The sequence below is a fragment of the Canis lupus genome, chromosome 9, assembly GCF_048164855.1.
Source record: "Canis lupus baileyi chromosome 9, mCanLup2.hap1, whole genome shotgun sequence".
In the NCBI taxonomy this organism is placed as follows: domain Eukaryota; kingdom Metazoa; phylum Chordata; class Mammalia; order Carnivora; family Canidae; genus Canis; species Canis lupus.
In genome coordinates this window covers 50,036,674-50,060,480 of record NC_132846.1, presented here as the reverse complement: position 1 = coordinate 50,060,480, position 23,807 = coordinate 50,036,674, and the positions used below count along the sequence as shown (strand labels likewise).

At 47.6% G+C, this 23,807-nt stretch overlaps 1 protein-coding gene and 1 long non-coding RNA gene across 7 annotated transcripts in view; one reads left to right on the top strand and one right to left on the bottom strand.

Annotated features, from left to right (window-relative positions):
* Window positions 1-5,465, bottom strand: part of FLVCR2 (FLVCR choline and putative heme transporter 2) — a 56,436-nt gene extending 50,971 nt beyond the window's left edge. For 5 of the 6 annotated variants that reach the window (XR_012036947.1, XM_072839409.1, XM_072839408.1 and 2 more), the window contains exon 1: window positions 241-1,159. Coding sequence is in view for 5 of the 6 variants with exons in the window: in XM_072839409.1 (XP_072695510.1) it covers window positions 241-894 (654 nt within the window). In the remaining variant the exon portion in view is untranslated. Of the gene's footprint in view, window positions 1-240; window positions 1,160-5,280 lie in introns of those variants that run through there. The other variant, XM_072839413.1, reaches the window with a different exon arrangement.
* Window positions 100-23,807, top strand: LOC140640280 (uncharacterized). Its single transcript, XR_012036951.1, has 2 exons — window positions 100-739; window positions 23,503-23,807. It is a non-coding gene; the product is annotated as an uncharacterized lncRNA (long non-coding RNA).

The following is a 23,807-nucleotide window of genomic DNA, read 5'->3' as shown; positions in this document are numbered from 1 at the left end:
AAATTGTTGGTGAAAGACAAGGCCTCCTCTTTCAGCTCCCTTGCTCATCTCTTACACAGTCATCTAGTCACAATCCCCCACCCATACCCAGCCACGAAGTCACCCAGAGTCACAAACACTGCTGAAGTCAGGAAAGGCCAGGCTCACACAAGCAGGTGCCCTCAGGTCCAATCTAGCACACTGAGCCTCCCAATGATAGGATGCCCATTCCTCTGAACACCCGCCAACTCCTCGACCCACCTGATTGCCAAAGACAGCCATGGAGCAGGCTGTTGACACCTCATTAGCCCCGAACCAGACAGAAGCAATGCGGGAGGGCATGCCCAGGATGAACACCTGGGCCACAGAGCAGATGATCTGGCCTAGGACGGTGACGGGGAAGAGATGGGGCTTCAGGCTACCCAACTTCACCCAGGCCCCCAGGCAGTTGAGAGCAGAGCCGGTGAGGGCGATGGTGCGCAGGCCGAATTTCTCCAGCAGCCAGGCCACCGGCAGGAGCAGAGGGATGTAGGTCAGCATGTAACACATGGACAGCCAGTCGATGGCAAAGGCGCTGACCCCGTAGAAGTTCATGAAGATGTTGTTGATGGAGCCGTACTGGATCCACTGGAAGGCGTTGCACATGGAGTAGCAGCTGAAGAGCAGGACCACCACCCAGCGGCGCTTGCTCACCTTGATCACGCTAAGCTCCTCGGGACACGAGCTGCTGGGGTGGGCCAAGCCCCCGGGCTGGGCCAAGGTACTGGGGTGCGCCGAACTGCTCGGGTGGGCCGAGACGCTGGGGTGGATGGAGACGCTGGGGTGGGCCGAGGCGCTGCGACCCGCGGGGAGTGCAGGCTCGGGCGCCGAGGGGCCATCGTCGTACTCCTGTAGGTTGGGGTCTTCATTCACCATGACCGCAGCCTCTCCTGGAGCCCGAGACAGGTGCCGGGGAGGCCTCGGGACAGAGCCTTGGCTGCGCCCTTAGGGCTGACAGCGCCGGCCCGGCCCGGAGTACCCCGAGAGCCGAGCCCGCGTCAAGGCTGCGAGTCGAGCTCCCTGCACTCACCCCCCTTCGGCTCCCACTCTTCCTTGGTGACTTCGGCCCGGACCGCGGGCCCCCAGGCCGGCCGCGGACACCCCACCGGCTCCCGGTCCCGGCTCCCGGTGGCCTTGAGTCCTCCCGGGGCGGGGGGGGGGGGGGGGGCGGGTGCAGGCCAAGTTCAGTCCCCGCGTCCCGGAGAAAAGTTCGCGCCTGGCGCCGAGCCTCTAGGTGGGACTCGGCGCTGCTCCCGGGTGGCTTTGGGGCCCCGCCCCGGGGCGCACGTGACCTCCCCGCCCCCGTGCAGCGCGGCCGCCCCCACCCTCCTGCCCCCCTGGCCTCCCGCCTCCCGCGCCGGGCTGGGCCGGCTGCGCAGCTGTTTCGCCACAGCTTGCGGGGTGCATTCCTCCCCCACGCCCCGGGTGCCATGGAAACGGCCGGGTTAACCCCCACCCGCGCACCGCCCCTCAAATTCACTGCCCTCTGCCGGGGACCCCCCAACACACACACACACGGAAAAAACCCCGGGGCCCCGGGAGGGAACCGCACCGAGACGGGCTGCTCCGCGGGCCCATCCCCGCCGCCCCGCGCCTCCAAAGTGCCCTCGGGGAATCCAGGAGGGATCCCCGGCTTTTTACCAATTGGATCCTTGCTGGACTTTCGGTACGAAGAGACGCGTGGGATTCCTCGGCCGTCGCGCTCCCCGGGGCCAACGGGAGTCGCAGGAAAGTCGTCTTCCCCGCTGCTGTGCCCGCGAACCTGGTCTCGTCTTAGGGAGCTCGGATTCGAACCCGGGACGTAGGCCTCCCCCTGCCGCGCGGCCCCGGACGGCCTGCTCAGCGAGCACCTGCGGGGGCGGGCGGACCCGGCTCTTCAGAGCTAGGGGCGCTGAGCGATGAAGTTCCCAGCCTGGCGCCGGCTCTGGACGAGGTCTGCAAATGGCCCTGGGCTGCCACCTGTTGACCGAGCCCATTACAGAGGCGACTCCTCAAATCATCGCCTCCAGAAAGTCAGGCCTGCAGGGCAGAAATGCCTGTTCGCAGTGTCCATTTCAGCCCCCGGAGGGAGAAGAGCCTAGATTCTCCCTGGGTTCCAACCACCAGCCTAGCAACTCCTAAGTGTGTGATGTAAATTAAGGTACTCCACCTCTCTGTGCCTCAGTTTCTTCATCCGTAAAAGAGGGGTGATGAAATCACAGTACCCACCTCAGACTGTTGTTTTGAGGCTTGAACGATACAAGACAGGAGAGTACTTTGAGAATTCCTGGCAGACCGTTAAGCGTTCCCCTGAGTGTTGGCTATCCTAATAATCCAAAGGCTAACGCGTGTTGTATCATGCTAACCACGTTTACCACATTATGTTATTAAAGCATCACAAGAACTCTATGATGTAGTTACTATTGCATGCCTGCATTTAAGATCGGAAGGCTGAGGTTCAAAAAGTGAAGTGACTTCTTAGGATCCCAGCTGGCTTGCAGAGCCATAGTTTCCCAAGCAAGTCTGTATTCATTCAAGCTACAGACTCACGGCACAAATGCAGGCTGGGGACAGCAGTGTGGGCATCCCCCTGGCAGCTTGTTACAAGGGCAGATGCCCAGCCCACCCCAGACCTCCTGAAATAGAGGCTACATTTTAGAAGATCTCCAGGTGATTTGTTTGTTTGCACGTTAAAGTATGAGCGCCACTGGGTGCCACTGCTTTCCTTTTCAAATTTTCAGACACAAAAGGAATTTAAAGCTCTAAGCAGTGGTTCTCAACTTGGGCTGAACATTAGAATCACATGGAGAACTCAACATTAACCGTGCCTCAGCCACAACCCAAATCAGGTTCTTAAAGAGTGGACCCCTGGCATGTACACGTTTAAAGCTCCACAAGGTGATCTCAGCAGGTAGCCAAGTCTGAGCACCCCTGATGGGGCCAGAGCCACTGGTTCCCGGGAGGCAGAACACTGTTTGGAGGCACCCACTTTTTGGCAAAAATTATGGGGTCTTGGATTATAATGGAATGTTTGAAGAGAAAGCTCATACCCACAAAGAATCTCCATGCTAATTTAACATTGCCTGTTCTCAAAATTCCAGCAGTGTTTCCTATCATTCTCCAAGGAGCACAACTTCCATTCTCTTGGAAGACCTTCCAAGACCTCCCACTGCTTCTTATTCCTAGATCATCATGGACCTCTCTCCAAATTCTTCCCAGGGTGTTCTTTTAAAAGAAAGAAAGAAACAAAGAAATTAATTTGTTAACTTTTTAGAGTAATCTCTGTACCCAAGGTGGGACTTGAATTCACAACAACCCCAAGATTAAGAGTCAGACACTCTATTGACTGAGCCAGCCAGGTACTCCTTTACAATATATTCTTAACTTCGCCTTACAGATATGGAAACTGAGGCTCAGAGAGTTGGAGCCTGTAACTCAGACCCCCACGACTACTTAGCATCAAAACAAGCAACAATACAGTTCTGTGAGTTCCCCTCCATGCAGCACACCTCCTCTCCCCACCATGTGCTCCTGTGGGGTAACGGATGCTTCAGTTTGGTGACAAATCCTAAGTGGTCTAACCTGCCGTTCTAGTGATATTTGGGGTTGTGTTTTATGGTACAGTGAGTCAGATTAAATGTGAGGTGCAGATATCTTCTACTAACCTCTCTATCCTTCAGTTTCTGATTTATAAAGATTCAAAAATACCTGCATATTGGTTTTGGTAATAATATTCTGGTGGCTGGGGATCCCTGGGTGGCTCAGCAGTTTGGCGTCTGCCTTCGGCCCAGGGCGTGATCCTGGAGTCCTGGGATTGAGTTCCACGTCAGACTCCCTGCATGGAGCCTGCTTCTCCCTCTGCCTGTGTCTCTGCCTCTCTCTCTCTCTCTCTCTCTCTGTGTGTCTCATGAATAAATAAATAAAAAATAAAAAAAATATTCTGGTGGCCACACAAGAATTCTGTCTCTTGGCTGGTTCCCATCAGGGGCGGACAGCTATATAAATGTTGGGTAGTTATTACATAGAAACCCTCTGTGTTCACCCATTGAAAAAACAAGTACTGAGCAGCTTCTATGTATTACATCCATCTATTGATCAATAGATACGTTCTATCTATAGGTGCACCTCGAAGGGGAACGGGAAATCCATTTTAGAGATTGCTTCCTGAAAGGGGGCCCTGATTCCTTGTTCTATCCCAGCTGATGTCCCAGGGACCTTGAGGGACCCTCTGGTATTGAACTCAAAGTCTCCTGGCCTTCAGCAGAATAGTAGCAAAGTCTGCCCTCTAGAGGCTAACAGCTACTCCCGACAATAAAAGTGGGGACTTGAAGTCCAAGCATCCCATCTGATAAGCAGGGCGCAGGTATGCGAGGCATGGAATTTGTTGAGTGCACAGGAAGGCTAAGTTGCTAATGAATGAATCAGATCGAGATTCTGGATTAGTCTCTCTTAAAAAATACTGGCTCTCGGAATTTGTGGAAATGTTGCTCTTACAAATCTTATATGTGTAATAGTGCATCCTCACCAATATCCTGTTTTTCCCTTATTTCCCACACTCCCATGCATTTCCAGGTCCTTAAGGAACGTTTGATGAGATAATCATACAGCACATGCTCTCAATACTTGTTGGTGGAATAGAATGGAATTACACATTACCATGAAGTTTGAGAAATCGGGGGCAAAGAGGAGCTCGGAGAGGTTTTCAGAGATTAAAAAACAGGTTTCGTAAGACGCTTTCCAAAAAAGCAGGCATAGAATGTCATCAGAGTTATCATCAAATCTGGAAACAGGAAGTCAGGGGACTGAAGCCTCTGAGACTCCAGACTCAACCCTGGAACTTCAGGGAAGCCTCTTCGGCCAACCGGTGTCCTCCAAAGCGGGGCCAGGGTGTCACCTCAGACAAGTGGGTGTGTGGTCAGAGGCCCCATTACCTACACCCTAGTTTTGCCTGACCCTTCCTTGACCTTCTTACTGCTGCCGGTGACTTTGACACTTGCAGATTCTGTGGGGATCTTATCCCCTTACGTCTCCTACTTACGATGAAACTTCCGTCGCGTCATCCAAAGATCATGCCCAGGTCCGCTTCTCCTCTGGGGTTCTGTCAATGAATAGCTCTGCCAGCAACCAGCCAGCCAGAGAAGGACCTGGAGAACTACCCAGAACCCTCTGTTCCCTGACTCTCAGTGTCCGCTGGCTGCTCATCGCCACCCCCCCCCCCCCCCGGCTTCCCTTTCCTCCTTTCTCTTTGGCACCACCTTAGTTCAGCTTATTGTGGCTCCTCACCTCGATCCTGTGACCCCTTCCTTGTTGGTCTGACCCTTCCAGTGCAGCGCTGCGCCACTTCGCTTTGGGCCTCTCCCCTGCCTGGGGTCCTCCAGCAGCCACCCCTCGGTTGCAGAGGCTCCCCACTCCTTTGTGATGCTGCTCTGGCCCCATCTCCTACCACCACCTACTCCACCTTGCACTCCAGGCAGGTGGAACCACCTGCAGCTCCCCCAAGCATTATGAACACATCATGCCTGCACACACCAGCCTTCACAATGCAGGGCAAGTGTCACCTCCTCCAGGAAGGCTTTCCCAGTGCCCGAAGCATGATTCAGAGGTTTCCTTCACACCCGTACCCTTCATACACACACCTTTATGGGAACTCCTGTCACACCTGACCACACATGTTTATTTAGTTCTTTAAGTCATCCACTTGCCTTGAGTTTCTCAAGTTATCATGCCCTAGTCATAGTCAATGCCAATCTCTAGCTTGCTGTCTGGCCCAGACCAAGGAAATGAAGACGTGATTGAACTGCCTTCTGCGATGCAACCCGTAGACGAGGTCCACCTCCAGATGGCCTCAAAATGAATGAAAACGTGTCCAGCTTGTCCTGAATGCTCATGCCTCCTTTGCTTGTCTTTTTTTTTTTTTTTTCCTTAGAACTCCCACAGAGCCAATAGAGTGGGACAGCCAGGAGGTCAGTCCTGTGGTGTGAGATTCTGGATTCCTTCCCCATAAGGGTCCTCTGGGTTCACAGAGTCTCCTTGACGGGAATGCAATCAGGGCCTGCTGACACTGAGGAGGCCCATTCTCCTTAGAAGAGAGGACAGAATGAAAGCATCCTGCCTGAGGCACCTGGGTGGCTCAGTGGGCTAAGCATCTGCCTTCAGCTCAGGTCATGATCACTGGGTCCTAGAATCAAGCCCTCCTTTGGGCTTGCTGCTCCACCAGGAGTCTGCTTCTCCCTCTCCCTCTGCCCTTGTTCCTGTTTGTGCTCTCTCTCTCTCTTTCTATCACATAAATAAAATCTTGAAAGAAAGAAAGAAAGAAAGAAAGAAAGAAAGAAAGAAAGAAAGGAAAAGAAAAGAAAAGAAAAGAAAAGAAAAGAAAAGAAAAGAAAAGAAAAGAAAAGAAAAGAAAAGAAAAGCTCCTACCTGGACATGTTAGAGGCCAGGCTCTGTCCTGGACACATGGTTTAAAGTGAATGTCTCAGTTCACTGGGAATACATGGCTCTATCTTGAAAGGCCTCAAAAGGTATTGGTCATTCTCTTAAAGAAAAGGCCTGTGGACTTGGGTGACATTGTATTTCCTCCACTGTTCATGTTTTGGTGTGTCCATCGCATTGTTCTTCGCACCCTTAGTTCTCTATAGATTTTAAATATTTCTTAATAATTAGAAAACCAAGTTCCTCCATAAACACGAGAAAGCCCTAACTAAACATGAGTCAAAGAGGAAGGAGATATTAAAATATTTTTTGCATATTCTATAGAAAGCCCAGAGGTGTGAGGCTTTCTTTGCATAATGAGACAGAGGAAGTGTGGTAGCAGTGAGATTTGTTGATTACCAGGGCAACAGTTAAAGGTACCTGGGGTGACAAAGAAGAGGGGTGCTGACCAGGCAGGGTTATGTGATGTTGAAACCATAGTGTTAGAGAAAGGATCGATAGAATCATCTGGTTAAGCCCCTCAGTTAATACGGACAATACTCAGGCCCAGGGAGCTCTTTTAACAGAGTCCTTAGTTCATTCACACCTTTGTCTCCTGCAGGCCAACCACTGGGTGTCAGGGAAACCAAACACAACAGAGACAGCAGTCTTACCCTCTGAGAGTCCACAGACTAATGGTGAGGCAGGTTGGTGAGCAAGTCATTGCAGGGTGGCTCAGTAACTGCACGGTGAGGGTCCCTGCCGGCTCATGGATGGACAAAGCAGGAAGCTAGACAGGGTTTCTCAGGGAGATGTTTGAACGGGACCTTGAGGAACAGGTAAGACTCAGTCAGGACCTGTGGCCAGTGTTGGGGATCCTCTGGTGAGTAAAATGGTCCTTTCCTGCCCCCTTGGAGCTAATAGTTTAGTTGGGAGGACAACCACCCATCAAACTGTCACATGCATAAGTAAAATTGTTACAGGTGCTCTGAGGGTTATTTGTAAGAATTTGTAAAGAAGGACAGACAAGCTAGATCCCAAGCCAGCTCTTAAGAAAGAGTGAAAACTAAAAGAAAACAAACGAACAAAAACTAAAAAAAAAAGAAAGAAGAAAGAAAGAAAGAAAGAAAGAAAGAAAGAAAGAAGAAAAAGAAAGAAAGAAAGAAAAAAAGAAAGAAAGAAAGAAAGAAAGAAAGAAAGAAAGAAAGAAAGAAAGAGAAAACGAACTAGGTGAAAGAGAGAGGAAGGGCATTCTAGGCAAAGCAAACAGTATGTGCAAAGGCTCTGAGGCAGGAAGGAGCTGAACATCAGTGTGACTGGGGCAGAGTGAAGGTGAGGGCAACCCGAGAGAGAGGCAGCAGCTAGATGGTGCAGGCACCATTGAGGGATTTTTACGTTGTCCTAAGAGCAAAGGGGAGACATCAAGAGGTCTTAAGCAGATGAAGGGACATTATCAAAGTTGTCAATTGGAGAGTGCTGGCTGCTCTGGCTGCTTTGGGGAGAACCCAGTTGGGGTGGGGGGTGAGCATGGGGACAGAGGGACCTCTCAGGAGGTGTTGTGCTCACTCAGGTGAGAAGGGAGTTTGGAGACTCAGAGTGGCAGCAGTGAGAGGATGGGGAGGAGCTGCGGGCACAGGTGAGAGGCAGTGGTGGTGGGACTGGATGGCGGGAGGAATCAGGATAATGTCCTCTGGAGGGAGGGTAACAACTTCCCAGTAAACCTTGCAGAGCGAGAAGCAGAATGATATCATCACTACTGCCTCCAGTTGCTCTGTCCTTCTTCCTTTCTGGGCCCCCACCCCTTCCTACAGCAACCTCAGCCACTGCAAGATCGAAAGGCCAGAGAAGCTGCTTTAAATTCTGAGTATAAGTTTCCATAAAAACCCAGCAATCAAATTTTATGGAAAGCAAGGAATCCTGAATTCATCCTCTCCTCTTTCACTCTTTGGCATCATGCCTCCTCAGGACTTCAGGGCAGGACACTTGGTTCAAGTTCACCTCACTTCTATGAATAAACAGAAAACTTAGAAAGAAACAAGTCCAAAATGAAACCCTTTACGTATTTATGGATTCCCTTTAAGTTTTCCAAAGTAATAGTTGCGTGAAGTCCCTGCTGGTGATGCCATCAACTGCCCTGAGCTCTAAGGAGTCTTGAAAGTGCTTCTCCAAACAGGACAACCAAGAATGCTTAACTGTATCCCAGTTTTTTCAATAACCTTTTTTTTTTTAATTGTTGCACTGATTGTTATGCTGGTGCCTAATATGAACCAGCTTAAGCTGGAAAATAATGTGTTTCGAGAACAGTGGAGGTGCTCCCAGACTTTACCTGTGTAGGAGCTGACCACTCAAGTGGCAGAAAGGGCTGAGTGTGGCTGAAGCCTTGGAAGCTGCCAGAGGCCGATGTGCTCACGGTTCCTTCCTTCTCAATTCCTGCCTGTGTCTCAGTGCATTTGGGCGGTTATAACAAAAATAGCTTGTAAATGCCAGAAATTTACTTCTCACAGTTCTAAAGGCTGATAGATCCCACAATCAGGGGGCTGGCAAATGTGGCATCTGGTGGGGCCCCCTCCCTGGTTCTCAGACAGCATCTTCTTGCTGTGACCTCATATGGTGGAAGAGGTGAGGAGCTCTCTGGGGTCTCTTTTGTAAGGGCACTGAAGCCATTCATGAGGGCACCCTCCTGACCTAGCCACCTCCTAAAGGCCCCCCCTGCTGATATCATCACACTGGAGGTTATGTTTCGAATATGAAACTGGGGGTACACAGACAGTCCATAGCATCTTCAAGGTCAGTTTTCTTTTTCCCTCTTCCTAAATATTAGTTTTCTTGGGGATCCCTGGGTGGCTCAGTGGTTTAACGCCTGCCTTTGGCCCAGGGTGCGATCCTAGAGTCCCGGGATCGAGTCCCGCACCGGGGTCCTGGCGTGGAGGCTGCTTCTCCCTCCTCCTGTGTCTCTGCCTCTCTCTCTTTCTCTCTTTCTCTCTCTCTATCATGAATAAATAAATAAATCTTAAAAAAAAAGATTAGTTTTCTCCACATTGGAGTTTCACCTCTTAACAACCTCAGCTTCCTGAGAGACGCTGCCCTGCTTTTCTGTCCTAAATACAAATGCCCAGATGCCCATTCCTTGACCCACCGACCATAACCATAGGGGCAGCTCCCAAGGGGGCTATATATTGAAATGGAAGATAAACAGTTTCCAGAAAGAGAGCGGCAATTAACCAAACAGATAAAGTGATCAGTGCCAGAAAGCCTACTGAATGGGAGAAGATTCTTACAAAAGACATATCCTATAAAAGGTTAGTAGCCAAAATACACCAAAAAAAACTTATACCACTCAACACCCAAAACACAAGTAATCCAATTAAAAAGTAGGCAGAAGACACAAACAGACATTTTTTCTGAAGAAGACAAACAGATGACCAACAGACACATGAAAAGATGTTCAACATCACTCATCACCAAGGAAATGCAAATCGAAACCACAATGAGATATCACCTCACACCTGTCAGCACGGCTAACGTCAAAAGCAAAAGAAACAACAGGGGTTGGTAACGATGTGGAGAAAAGGGAGCCCTTGTGCACTGTTGGTGGGAATGCAAACTGGTGCAGCCACTCTGAAAAATGGTATGGAAGCTTTTCAAAAAATTAAAAATAAAATGATCATATCATTCACTAATTCGACTACTGCATATTTGCACAAAGCATATGAAAACACTGAATTGAAAAGATGCACGCACCCTGTGTTTACTGCAGCACAATAGCCAAATTATGGAAGCAACCCAAGTGTCCATCAATAGACGAATAAAGAGGTGCTATATATATATATATAGATATACTCAGCCATAGAAAGAATGAAGTCTTGCCATTTGCAACAATATGGATGGATCTAGAGGATATAATGCTAGGTGAAATAAGTCAAAGAAAAACAAGTACCATGATTTCACTCATATGCAGAATTTAAGAAACAAAACAAATGAACAAAGGAAAAAAGATACTAACAAAAAAACCCCAGACTCTTAGCTATAGAGAACAAACTAATGGTTAAGAGGGGAGGTGGGTGGGAGGATGGGTGAGATAGGTAAAGGGGATTAAAATACACTTATCGTGATGAGCACTGAGTAATGTACAGAGTTGTTGAATTACTATATTGCACACCTGAAACTAATCTGATGCCGTACATTAACTGCACTAGAATTTTTTTTAAAATGGCTAGTGGCTCTAACTCATAGGTACGGAGAATCACATATCTTTAGAAGTGAGGTACCTAGTTCCCTACACCCTTGGTGCTTGGAAGGATCCCTATTTTCTTTTAGGATCCCTATTTTCTTAATAAGGACCCCATCGTGTTTGCCAGAGAAATGATCTGGGAGCACAGTGACATCCAAGGGCTGGCTGTGCCCGTTTAATTTCTTATGCACAGTAGTCTGTGTGATTCTGTAGAACACTCTAGAACCCAAATACAGCTTTGTGCAGTTGGTATTTTCTTACAGATCTCTGTGTGACAAGGTACCTTTCTGTCTTCCCCACCTTATTCCTCATTCTTCGACCTTCTCCCTGGTCCACCAAGCTCTCAAGAACTCTTTTGTCTGCCCAGCAGGAGGGCACATTTCCGGCGTTCTGGCCCTGGGTGCCACTCCTGGGCTCCGTGTTCCAGTGTTTGTGCACTGATTCCAGATGGCAGGTGAGCAAACACAAGGGCTGCTGCCCAGCACAGACAACACACTCACTGTCCCGTCCCAGGAGGACAGACTGACCTCACAGCACCCCAGGCTCTAGGTCCCCAGGCCACTGCCTCCTTTCCCCCTCTCCCCATGAGACTCCCAGAGGCTGGCAGCCTTTCCTCCTCCTACTTTCTTCTCCCCTCAGCTCACCCCTTGGGACCTGACTCCCATGCCCAGCCCCCTCCCACCTTTGCTGCGGGGGGTGAGGGGCATTGGGAACAGCTCTCCCTCTGGGGCTGGATCCATCTGGCTGCTCACACTTTTCCTTTTGGTCTCCCTGATTTGCTAGTTTCCTTTTTAAAAAATATGTGTATCCAAGTAATAGGAGTGAATTGATTTAGAAAATGAGGTCATTAGTCGTGCAGATGGTTCATGGATGCTACAGAAATGGCGGTGGTGGCTTGTGGGTAACTCAAGTTTGGGAAATATTGAGTTAGATGAATGGGTACAAACTCTAATCGAAAACAGCTACCAGACTCACGCAATGACAACGGCCATGTGTCACCTAATTATATCTGTTGGCATGGCCTCGCTCTGTCTGCAAATCAGGTAACCACAATACAAAACTACTGACACAACCTGTTTCCATCCCCACAGCCTTTGTGACACAATGGGCCAGGACTCAGTCTCCCCTCTGTGCCTGGACCCAAGTACCCTCATGGAGCTTGTTACCTTCCATATCCCAGACACTCACTCATTCTGGATGCTAACACATCCCTCTCATCTCCATGGCTATCAAAAGAATGTTTTTGGCCAGTGTGTTGAGGTTCAGGAGATCAGAAGAAATCCATGGGGTCTTGATATGGAGTATTCCCTTTTTTCTCTTTGAAAAAAGAGAAAAAGTGAGAGATTGGGAGGAAGCAGGGGATGAATGGTGGCTTGGGATGGGGCTATCCATTCACTCTCATGTATTCATTCAACAAACGTTGTTGAGTCTTGATTACATGTCCGGCACTGCTATGAGTACAGGAGATACAATGGTGAACACACTACAAGTTCCTACACCTTTGAAAGTTTACAATCCCAAGGAGAAAGTGGCAATATCATGAAAGATAGCAAGATAGAGAGTGAGGTGGTGGTTAGAGGAGGCCTCTCTAAGGTGACATTTAAGCATAAGTAAGGAAACAAGCCACATGGATATCTTGAGCTAAGAGTGCCCCAGGCACAGAAATAGCAAGTGGAAAGGCCCTGAGATAGGAACACACTTGCTATGTTCAAGGCAGAGCAGCTGCAGTAGGGAGAGTGTGGGGAGAAGAGGTCAGATAGGCAGATGGGGGCCAGATCCAGTGGGGTCTGGTGGGCTTTGGTGAGGGCTTGAGCTTCGATTGAGGTGAGAAGCTCCAGGAAGGTTTTAAGCAGAGGGGTGATGGGGAGTGACTTGTATTGTAAAAGGATCACTCTGACTGCCACGTGGGGAGCTGACAGGGGAGTGAGGGGGAACAGTTAGGAGACTTCAGTGGGGGATGAAGGAGAGGAACAGAAGTATCTGCTCTGAGGTGTGAAGCATGGATGTGCTGACAGGTGGGCTGGTCAGGCCATGTTCCCAACTGTGAAAAATGGGAGCTCCCTCTCTGGAAATGTAACTCAGCACCAGTACTTCTGGAGGCAATAGTTAGGAAGAGGTACAGTCATCTCTTCAGTATTTGGACACCTCAAGCCAAGAGATGGCAGCTCAGACCACACTGGGCATGTGCTGTTCCCACCACTTAGAACACATTTCTTCTCCCTCTTCATCCACTTGATATTATTTTCTGCACAGCATTCAGCTGAAATCTCACTTCCTTAGACTCCCCAGACCTCTTGTCCTCCAAGGAATAGGTCGGGTCCTTGGTGTATGCTTTCCTAGTACTTATCAGCATTGTCATTCATTAATTAGTATCATTAGTTCTTCTGTCTCTGCGTCCCCCACCAGACTGTAGACTCTGTGCAGGCAGGGACGTGGGTCTGCTTTATTCACGTCTCCATCTTTAGTCCCTAGCTATCTGCCTGACATGGGTGTTCAATATATTCTTGTTGAATGAATGGATCAATAAGTGAAGGAGAATAGAGCAAGTGCCAAAGATACAGCTGGGAGGAGAGCTGGTTCTCAAAGTAGAGATGCAAATAGGAACAGGGCTTGTGACAACTCAGAAATCAAAGGACTCACAGGCACTTAGCGTGGAAAGCATGAGGACTCCGTCCTGGACTTGCAGACAGACTCAGCCTTGTAGATATGCCTACATGTGTGGATAGACATGCATGTGCATGCACACGCACACATATACACACACACCAGCAGTAACAGCAGTAGCTCCTGTTATGAAGGGTAAAGATAGGTTAATAACAAAAAATCTCTACTCACGACATTTACTGAAGTTGGAGCAGAAACTAAGACTAGGGAAGACTCAGTGGTTGAGCATCGGCCTTCCACTCAGGTCGAGATCCCAGGGTCCTGGGATCGTATCCCTCATCAGGCTCTTCGCAGGGAGCCTGCTTCTCCCTCTGCCTGTGTCTCTGCCTCTCTCTGTGTGTCTCTCAAGAATAAATAAATAAATAAAATCTTAAAAAAAAAAAGAAACCAAGACTAATATTTTGATGGCCACATTTGTTCTTGAGGCAAATGATGCAATCAAGTCTCATTTGAAACCAGATCAGTATTGATAGGAATTATGACACAATCAATTTGGTTTCAATGCTTCTAGCTCCAAGCCTCCAAGTTCCCTTCCACATCCCTTCTTCCAATCTCTAGCATTCTTATGCCCCCTCTACCTTCAGAGAATCAAAGACCTTTAGAGAAACAGTGGGCAAAAACTCTACATCTACAGGGTAAATGGCTGATAAGGCAAAGTATTACTCTTATCAAGAGCATTTGCACTTTGGTTGCAATGAATACCTTCAGCCACTGCAACAAAGTTTGGGGTTCTTATACCCTTGTGATTTTGTTCCATGGACAGCCAGCTGTCTCACAAACGCTGTTCTAATCTTTTATTCATTGCCCTTTGAAGGCATTGTGCATGGTGGTTATCTTAGCACAAGCGAGTACGTTTTGTCCAAGGGACATTTTTATATATCACTTTCAAAAACCACTATGGTTCCAACCATTAAAAATTCACAAAGTAATGAACCTTACATACATCCTCATTCCATCCTCATCCTTCCTTCTTACCACAGATGACACACTGTACCAGAGTGGCCCAATCAGAATGGCCTTTGAGTCAAACATTCTGCTTCATGTCAAGTAGGTTTACTTCTTGCAACTATGAAGACCTCCTGGCTCACTAAATTGTAGCAACTGATGAGAACTTCTGACTTCCAATTCAATGCTGCATGCCACCAACCACCCTGTCTCCTGGCAGCTGTGTTTCTTGAGTTTGGGGTGCATGGTGTGTTGATCGATGAAAGGTTTTCAACTTGGGGTCTATGAATGGATTCCAGGAGTCTATAATCCCTGAGATAATATCTTCCAAATTTGATAAGTATGTATATATTTTGTAAAGGAAAGGGGGGGGTAGTCCAGATTTTCATCAGATCTTCAAAGTGGTCCGATGACCACCAAATATAAGAAATCACAGGCTTAGATGGGTAATCTAGACATTTCAGGTAAAAACGTCTACTTTGATGCATGTCACTTACTTAGTATCTGCCCTTACTCTCACTCAGTACATGGTGTTAGGGGCAGAGCTGCTGACTGTTCTGTTTATTTTGTCACTGGGCAACTGGTTTGATGCAGCACGTAATCTCAAGTGGATTTCCTGACATGAATGATGCACCTTGGAGACAACCTTTGACAACTAAACAGAGAAGTTTCTGGATTAACTTTGGGCAGAGTAAAGCACGTGTTTGGTGAGACCATCCTGCCTTCTAGAAGGTGACTTTTTATTCTCTCCATTTGCAACAAGATTCCAAGAACTGGGTCTAAAGGGAAAATGTCGCTGCTGGTTTCCGTGTGCAGGTGACCTTAGATTGGGAACGAGACCAGCAAGGGCTGCAGGGCACGGGGAGTGGGAATTGCTTCTGCTTACCCGCCCTGCTGGTATGTCCTATGCTGTGCAGGGGAGGGAGAAATCTTCCTCTACCCTTCAAGGTCTTCCAGCTGGAGTAAGAATTCAACGGACACAAAACAGATTAGTGGGAAGAAAAAACGAAGCTCTATTATGTGCGCCTGGAGACCCAATAATGAAATTGAGACCTAAAGAAAAGACCCAGGCAGGCAGTCTTTCTGTATTTTAGACAAAGAAATGATAAATTTGTGAAGAATTTACAGAGTAAGGAAAAACAGGTATTTGGAAGCTTTGATTGGTAAGGAATTTGGGCTGAGGGTGTAGATTAGTAAAAAATAATAAGGCTGATTTCTGTAGTTTTTTAGACTTTCAAGTCCCTATCTCAGGTGATAAGGATATCTATGTCCTTCTTAGTACAGGGAGGGATTTTTTTTTCTCTACATATATTTTTTTAAAGATTTCATTTATTTATTCATGAGAGACACACAGAGAGAGGCAGAGACATAGGCAGAGGGAGAAGCAGGCTCCATGCAGGGAGCCCGATGTGGGACCTGATCCCCAGACTTGGGATCATGCCCTGGGCCAAAGGCAAACACTCAACCACTGAGCCCCCCCCGGGCGCCCCCAGGGAGGGTATTTTCCATATGGGAGATTTATTTCCTGCTTTCAGGGGGACAGAGGAGGGTCAGAGTGTCCTTGCACTGGGCTGGTAGCTTCAATTCAAAGCAATCAGTGTGCTACCGCGGCACATGTGAGGGCGGCCTGCCCTGGGCCCCTGCATATGGCTGAGGCTAGAATCACTCCCCAGCCACACGTTTCAGATTGAGGTAACTCCCCGTTGCCTTAAAGGTCAGGAAAGCTGCTGTGCTGACACAGGCCCTTCTGCCCCTGACAGTCGGCCCCACATGGACTCTTGAGTCATCACATCTGGATGACTAGGCTGACAAAAACAAGGTTTCTTGGGGTGAGTCGAATCAGGGGGCAAGACTGTGGGGGAGCAGAAAGAACCCAGGACTTGGAGTCTGAGGATCTGGATTCGAGGCCTGTGAACGTGGGCATGCTGCTTTGATCCCTTTGGCTCTGGGGGGAAATTGGGGTAACACAAGTCACACTGCTGAACGCGGTACAAGGGACCCAACAGGTGCTCAGTGAAAGGGACTGGGCAGGACCCACACTTCGACAGAAGTCTTGGCCCTACAGCAGGATGTGGTCAGCGGTGAGCTACACCGTAGTGTCTTCAGAGGCCGTCTAGGGCGACCAGGCTGATCTCCAGACCTGTGGAGACTTGCGCCCCAGTCATCCATTTATTCAGCAAAGGTGTCTTCAGAGCTGTGCTCAGGGAGGCCGCCCAGACCCATCGGGTTGGCTGGGGTAGAGCTCTGCGGCCTAGCCTGGGTCTCTCTTCCCTGGGAAGCTGGGACAGAGCGGGACTGGGGCAGCCAAGGGGGGTTGTCCCCACAGTTCTCTGCCTCATCACCAGGTGGCAGCACCAACTTAGGACTGCTGTCCCCACCCTCCTGGCAGTACCCTGGGACTTCAGAAATTCCCAAGTGCACCCCAGCTTGGTGTATAGCTCCAGTTTCGGAGGCAATGAAGACGAGCTTGAGTGCCATCCCCACACTTGGCTGTGCAAACTTGGGCAAACCGTTTAACTTTATTTTTTTTTTAATATTTTATTTCTAAGTAATCTCTACTCCCAACACAGGGCTCAAACTCAACGACCCCAAGATGAAGAGTGGCATGCTCCACCCACGGAGCCACCCCTTTCCCCCCTGCCCCGTTTAACCTCTTTTGAGTCTGTTTATTTGCTAAATGGAGATGCTAATAGTTCCTGAAACAAGAGTGAACAGAAAAGCAGGTAAATGTTTGATAAATGGCAGCTGATATCAACCCAACCCCACAAGAAGATTAAGTGGCATGGTCCTCTTACCTTTTCATACATCACCCTTATTTTGCACCTTTTTTCCTCTTTCAAGGAGAGGATAATAAATTATAAATTTATAAATAATAAATTTATTATTTAAAATAAGCATGCAATCTTGGGGATAGTGTGGGTTTGATTCCAGGGTGTCACAATAAAGCAAACATTAAAGTAACAAAATAAAATAAAATAAGCCTGCAGATAAACATTTTGGGGTGGGGGAATGGGGAAGCAGGATGAAGGTCCACAGTGTAATTTTTCTAGAACAGAACTGACTTTTCCCCTTCCTTCCCTCCTCCGCTTCTTCTCATCCTCTTCATTTTCTTTCTTCTATCTTGGGATTTTTACTTTTTTTTTTTAAAGATTTATTTATTTATTATTCATGATACACAGAGAGAGAGAGAGAGAGGCAGAGACACAGGCAGAGGGAGAAGCAGGCTCCATGCCGGGAGGCCAACGTGGGACTCGATCCTGGGACTCCAGGATCGTGCCCTGAGCCAAAGGCAGGCGCCAAACCGCTGAGCCACCTAGGGATTCCCAAGGGGATTTTTACTTTTTAAAGCAAAAAGTAACTACTTGCTTTGTGTAAAGCCCTTAGTTAGGCAGGGACAGGTTGGGGGCAAAGGTTGAGGAGAGCAGAATTATACACACAGGAAAGAGTTCCAACCTCAGAGGTGCTCACTAATCTTGTAGCTGGTGAAATGATACCCAGGAGGCAGGCACCCAAATGCAACTAAAATGATCGCGTGGGTGGCTCAGCGGTTTAGTGCCTGCCTTCAAACCAGGGTGTGATCCTGGGGTCTTGATCGAGTCCCACGTCGGGCTCCCTGCAAGGAGCCTGCTTCTCCCTCTGCCTGTGCCTCTGCCTCTCTCTCTCTCTCTGTGTGTGTGTGTGTGTGTCTCTCATGAATAAATAAGTAAAATCTTTAAAAATATATGTAAAAAAATAAAGTAATCGTTAAAATATTAAAATATTTACATTCTGGCTGGTCAGGGGCCCCTGCCCTAGGACCCAACTGTGCTGCAGTGCAAGCCCCAGCCCCAGCCCCTGCCCCTGCCCCTGCCCCTGCCCCAGCCCCAGCCCCAGGCCCAGGCCCAGCTTCAGGCCCAGCCTCAGGCCCAGCCCCTGCCCCAGCCCCAGCTCCAACCCCAGGCCTGGCCCCAGCTCCAGCCCCAGCATCTATTCTAATTGGCCAGTGCCTGGCCTGACTTTTGAATACCTCCTGTGAGCAGGTTGGCTGGGCTCCATACACATAGGACCAAAGGGGATGGGGAATATAGTCTGGAGACTAAGTTAAAACTCCCAGTGATGGTTTTCAAATCACAGCCTAGGGTGCTTGCCAGAAGCAGTAATGGGTCATATCCAGGTTAGGCATGCCAGAGGCTGGTGCAGTTCTGGCTGAATGCCCAACTTCTGAAAGAGCACAGGGCATCTCAGAGAACCCTCTCAGAAAGCAGTCTACTCCTGCTGGCTCCTGACATTAGGATCTAGTGCCCCCTGCTTCCTGGGAAACTCGTATAGCTCATCATTCCTGAGTGTGGGGTTTCTTAACAGAAGCTTACTCTGGCTGGGGTGACTTAAGCAAGAAGTGAATTTGCTGGAAGGATATTGTGTAGCTCACAGAATCCAGAGAAAGGCTGGAGAACAAGGCTCAGAATAAGGCAGGAACTAGAACATTTTCCACCACAGGGATTCTCTGGCTGGGGCTTCGCAGTTGGAGTGGAGGGCTCCCACCATCTTTTGGGTCTTTCCTTTGCTCTGTTCAAGGGTCAAATTCCCAGAAAAGAGGCTGTTTGGCTCAGCCTGGGTCACATGATTGCACCCTCGCCAGATAAAGCAGAGCACCTGACTGATAGCTGCTCTACACATTGAAACAGAAATTAGGGTACTTTACCAAAAGAGAGGGAGAAATGATCCCTCTAATCACCTGCATGCTAGTTTCAGATCACAGTTCAGTAGCATCCTGTCTTTGGCTTCCAGGGGTTAGACCGAGACAGAACTAGATCCTCATTCCAGTACTACAACCTTCCTGGAGGGCATCAGCAGGTTCTATGAGGGCAGGGATTGCAGAGGTTTTGCTCATGTTTGAATTCCCAGCCCCATGCATAGTAGCAGAGAACCTGACACACCGTAGGAATTCAGTAAATACTTGTTGGCTGAATGAATGGATGGATGAATGGGTGAAGGAATGAATGAAAGACAAAGCTTCTAGGAATGTAGAGTCCAAGACAATTCTTATTCTGACAATGGAATATGAGTAACAAAAAAAACATTTGCCCCATGTACAGATCGATCAGATCTTTAAGAACAGGAATCAAGGGAAGGGACTCATTCCCATGGAGATGGTAGAGATTGGGGCATGAGTCCTGGTGGGGCCAGAGGAGGCTAGGGTAGTAAGCTGTGTTTCTTGAGTCACACTGTCATCTAGCTTTTAGTCTTGTGTTTAGATGTCAGACAGAGACAAGGACCAGGATCAAAGTAAAATCAAGGTGGAATCCTGAGCAGGGCTCTGGAAAAGGAGATTTGCCTCTGTCTACCCTCTCAGTCTCAATCCTATTCCTCCATGTCCTGCTTCCTTGAGGATGTATAATAGAAGTTGGCCTGTCTGCCAGTCTAACTGGCTCTCTGTTCCCTCTCCACACACACACACACACACACACACACACACACACACACACAATGAACCAATCCTCTGACCCAGGGAGGAAAAAGGATACATTCTGATGCAGCCTCTTCAATTGGAGCCTCAAATATGACAACCATGTTGGTTTCTCCTGAGACCATTGAGAGACAGTGATAAAGACAAGACGTCCACCCGTATGATGAACGAAGCCACCAGTCATGACTAAGGGTAGCCAGTCAAATGGCCATCTGGATAGGTCATTCACAAACCCATGAGCAAAGGCAGAGTTTGTCTCTGTCTTGATTATTTCTATATCCCTAGTACTCAACTAGAAGCCCCCTAGAAGTCCCCTAATACTTCTTGATTTGATAAAGGAAGGAAAGAAGGAATAAATGAAGTATCTCTTATAGTCTCAAGACTTATCTACTTCAGGTTAAAGTTACTTATGTCTCCTTCAGAAGTTACCATCCATGTCTATTCTGTTAACCAAATGGTCACAGTTAAATGTGGAATTTCAGTCTATTAATGGCTGTGAAAGAACACTACGTAGTGCTCTGAAACCACGTGATGATAGTGGGGACCTGAGTCTGGGAACCCGGTAAAACTTCCCTATGCTGATATTTGAAGAAGAGGTAGGAGTTATCTAGATGAGGGTGGGGAGATTACGGGAGAAAGAGCAGGTCAGCTGAGACTCAAGGGCGTGAGCAGGGTTCTGAAGTCTGAGGGAGCAGAGACAATCAGGGGAAGAGACAGAGGCCAGCACAGAGGAAATGAGAGTGGCCTGAGGTGAGCTGAGGGCCAGAGGGTATAAGGTCTCCAGGGTCCCAGCGAGGATTTACGCTTCCACCTTAGTAGTCACCTTAGTAGTAAACCCCAATCCTGCCATGTGCCCCAGACCATTGATAAGCATTTGAGTGAATGCTGCTGTTTCACTTACAAGATGTGCCAAGGGGGAGGGTGTGGGACCTTGTACCGATGTGACTTTCAACCTGACTTTATCACTCTGCTGGCACAGCTATGAAATGCTGATCTCCAGGAATGGGGACCTTTGTCTCTGCCCGTCGCAAGATGGTTTGGAAAATTTAGTGTCAGTTTCTTAAAATGCCACATGATAGGGAAATGAGATATGATGCTTTTCACTTTTCAGAACTGGATGTTCTCTAGAGAAAACAGAAGGGGGGAAATTTCAGGGATGCTCCTGGGCTTCCAAACTATAGTGTTTATTATACCCAATATTTGTTAAGCTTTAAAAATCTAAATATATGAATTTTTAAACAAGAGAAGACTTCAACCAATCTTGGTTTTGAATAACATGGAGGTTTTATTCTTATCTCTTAAAAGGGGCAAAACCTCTTCTTCCATGTCTTCTGTGCACTAACAACAAGGTAGAAAATAAAGCAAATATTTGCATTCTGTGTCCATTAAGAAAAGTGATGTTTCCTAAATGAAGCCTTTTTTTTTTTAGCATATTTCCTTATTTTTTTATTTTTTTACTTTTGAGAGAGAGCTCATGCGTGAGTTGGGGTGAGGGGGAGAGGGAGAGGGAGAGAGAGTCTTAAGCAGGCTCAACCCCCAGTGTAGAGCCTGACGTGGGACTTGATTTCATGACCCTGAGATCATGACCTGAGTGGAATTCAAGAGTCGGCCACTTAACCAACTGAGCCACCCAGGTGCCCCAAGCATAGTTTTCTTTAAATCAATTCCCTTTTTCATAGAAGTAAATTGATCTTTATAAGGATATATATATATATATATATCCTTATAATAGATATATATCTATATATATCTATATCTATATAGATATATATATCTATATATATCTATATATCTATAGATATAATATATATATATATATATCTCCTTATAATAGATGGAAAACCACTAAGTTTATTAGCATAAATATGCACTGATTAAATAAATATGTTTAACCAAGTGTCACCTAAAATCACCAAGAAGGCACTGTGGCAATGGAGGTGGATTTTAAAAAGTGGGTAGAATTTTGAAAAACCAATGTGGCATGTCATGCCACCTAGATCAGAATCACCAGGGAATCTCATTAAAAATGAATATTCCTGTGCCTCACTTAAAGAACCCCTGAAAAGATGACAGAGAAATTCTAGGCAGTGGAAACAACACAGAGGAAGCGTGAAGGCTCAGCTAGTGTAAAATGCAAAATACGGTCCCAAACGTACTTCTTGGCCTGGCCCATTCACAGGATTTGTTTCTAAGAGAGGAGGGATGGCAAAGATACAGGTGCAGTGAAATGGCAGGACACCTGCACCCCGATGTTTATAGCAGCAAAGTCCATAATAGCCAAACTGTGGAAGGAGCCTTGGTGTCCATCGAAAGATGAATAGATAAAGAAGCTGTGGCCTATGTATACAATGGAATATTCCTCAGCCATTAGAAACGACAAACACCCACCATTTGCTTCAATGTGGAGGGTATTGTGCTGAGTGAAGTCAGTCAATTGGAGAAGGACAAACATTATATGGTCTCATTCATTTTGGGAATATAAAAAATAGTGAAAGGGATTATAGGAGAAAGGAGAGAAAATGAGTGGGAAACATCAGAAAGGGAGACAGAACATGAGAGAACCTAACTCTGGGAAACGAACAAAGGGTAGTGGAAAGGGAGGTGGGTGGGGAGTTGGGGTGACTGGGTGATGGACACTGAGGGGGGGCACTTGATGGGATGAGCACTGGGTGGTATACTATATGTTGGCAAATTGAACTCCAATAATAAATAAATAAATAAATAAATAAATAAATAAATAAATAAATAAATAAATTTTTTTAAAAAAAGAGGAGGGATGGGTGCCAGGACAGGTTAGCAGGCTAAGCTCTCATAGTCTAGAAGCAACAAGGACTAACGCTCGGTTTCTCAGCCTCAGCACTGCTACCGCATGGGGCTGGATCCTCCTTAGCTGTGCAATCTGTCCTGTGTATGTTCAGCAGCATCCCTGGCCCCTGGTCATCATCTGTCTCCCATATCATAACAATAGAACATGTCTCCAGATGTTGCCAAATGTCCCCTGAGGGACAAAGATCACCCCCACTAGAGAACCACTGAGTGAGGGAAATGGGTGTTCCTCATTTGGGTGTTCTCGTGGCTCCTGCATCAGACAGAATTAGGTAAGTGGCACGTAATAATGCTGCTCATAGTGCCTTAAGCAAATAAATTCTTTTCTGCTCCACTTAGAAAAAAAAGAAAGTAGGTCTTCTAGAGCTTGTATCATTACATTTCTGTAGCATGACCAGGGACCTCCAAACTCTCTTCTTCCTTTGTACACAATCGTCTCATAGTCCTAAAATTGTTACCTTACTTCATGTATTGCATCTGTCCTCCACACGGAAAGGAGAGAGGCATGTACCAACTGAGATGACTCCATCTTTTTTTAAGATTAATTTATTTTTATTTGAGAGAGAAAGAGTGCAAGCGAGTGTGTGTGGGAGAGGCAGAGAGAGGGAGAGAGAGAATCTTAAGCTGATTCCCCGCTGGGTGTGGAACCTGATGCAGGACTCGATCTCATGACCCCAAGATCATGACCTGAGCTGAAATCAAGAGTTGGACACTTAATTGACTGAGCCATCCAGGTGCCTCTTGAGATGAACACCTTTTAAAGAGCTTTCCCATAAGCCCAGCCAGCAGTTTCTGCTTCTATCTCATTGATCTGTGTCACATAGCCATCCTAGCTGCAAGAGAGTCTGGGAAATGTCATCTTTTTAGCTGGGTACATTGCCATCCTAGACAACGTGAAGATGCTATAGTAAGGAAAAGGGGGAGAATGGCTTTGAGAGGTCAATTTTCATTTCTTACCAGTGTTCCTCATCTTTGCTTCTAGGTATAATGACAAGCTCAGCAGTCTCTCACCAGTGATCTTCCAGAAGGAGCTAGACAGACTACCAGGCAGCAGTGGAATTTGCCTATAAAAATTTCCCTAATAAATTCCTCTAAGATGGGACGCCTGGGTGGCTCAGCAGTTGAGCGTCTGCCTTCGGCTCAGGGTGTGATCCCAGGATCTGGGATCGAGTCCCATATTGGGCTCCTTGCGGGAAGCCTACCTCTCCCTCTGCCTATGCCTCTGCCTCTGTGTGTGTGTGTGTGTGTCTCATGAATAAATGAATAAAATCTTAAAACAAAAGCAAA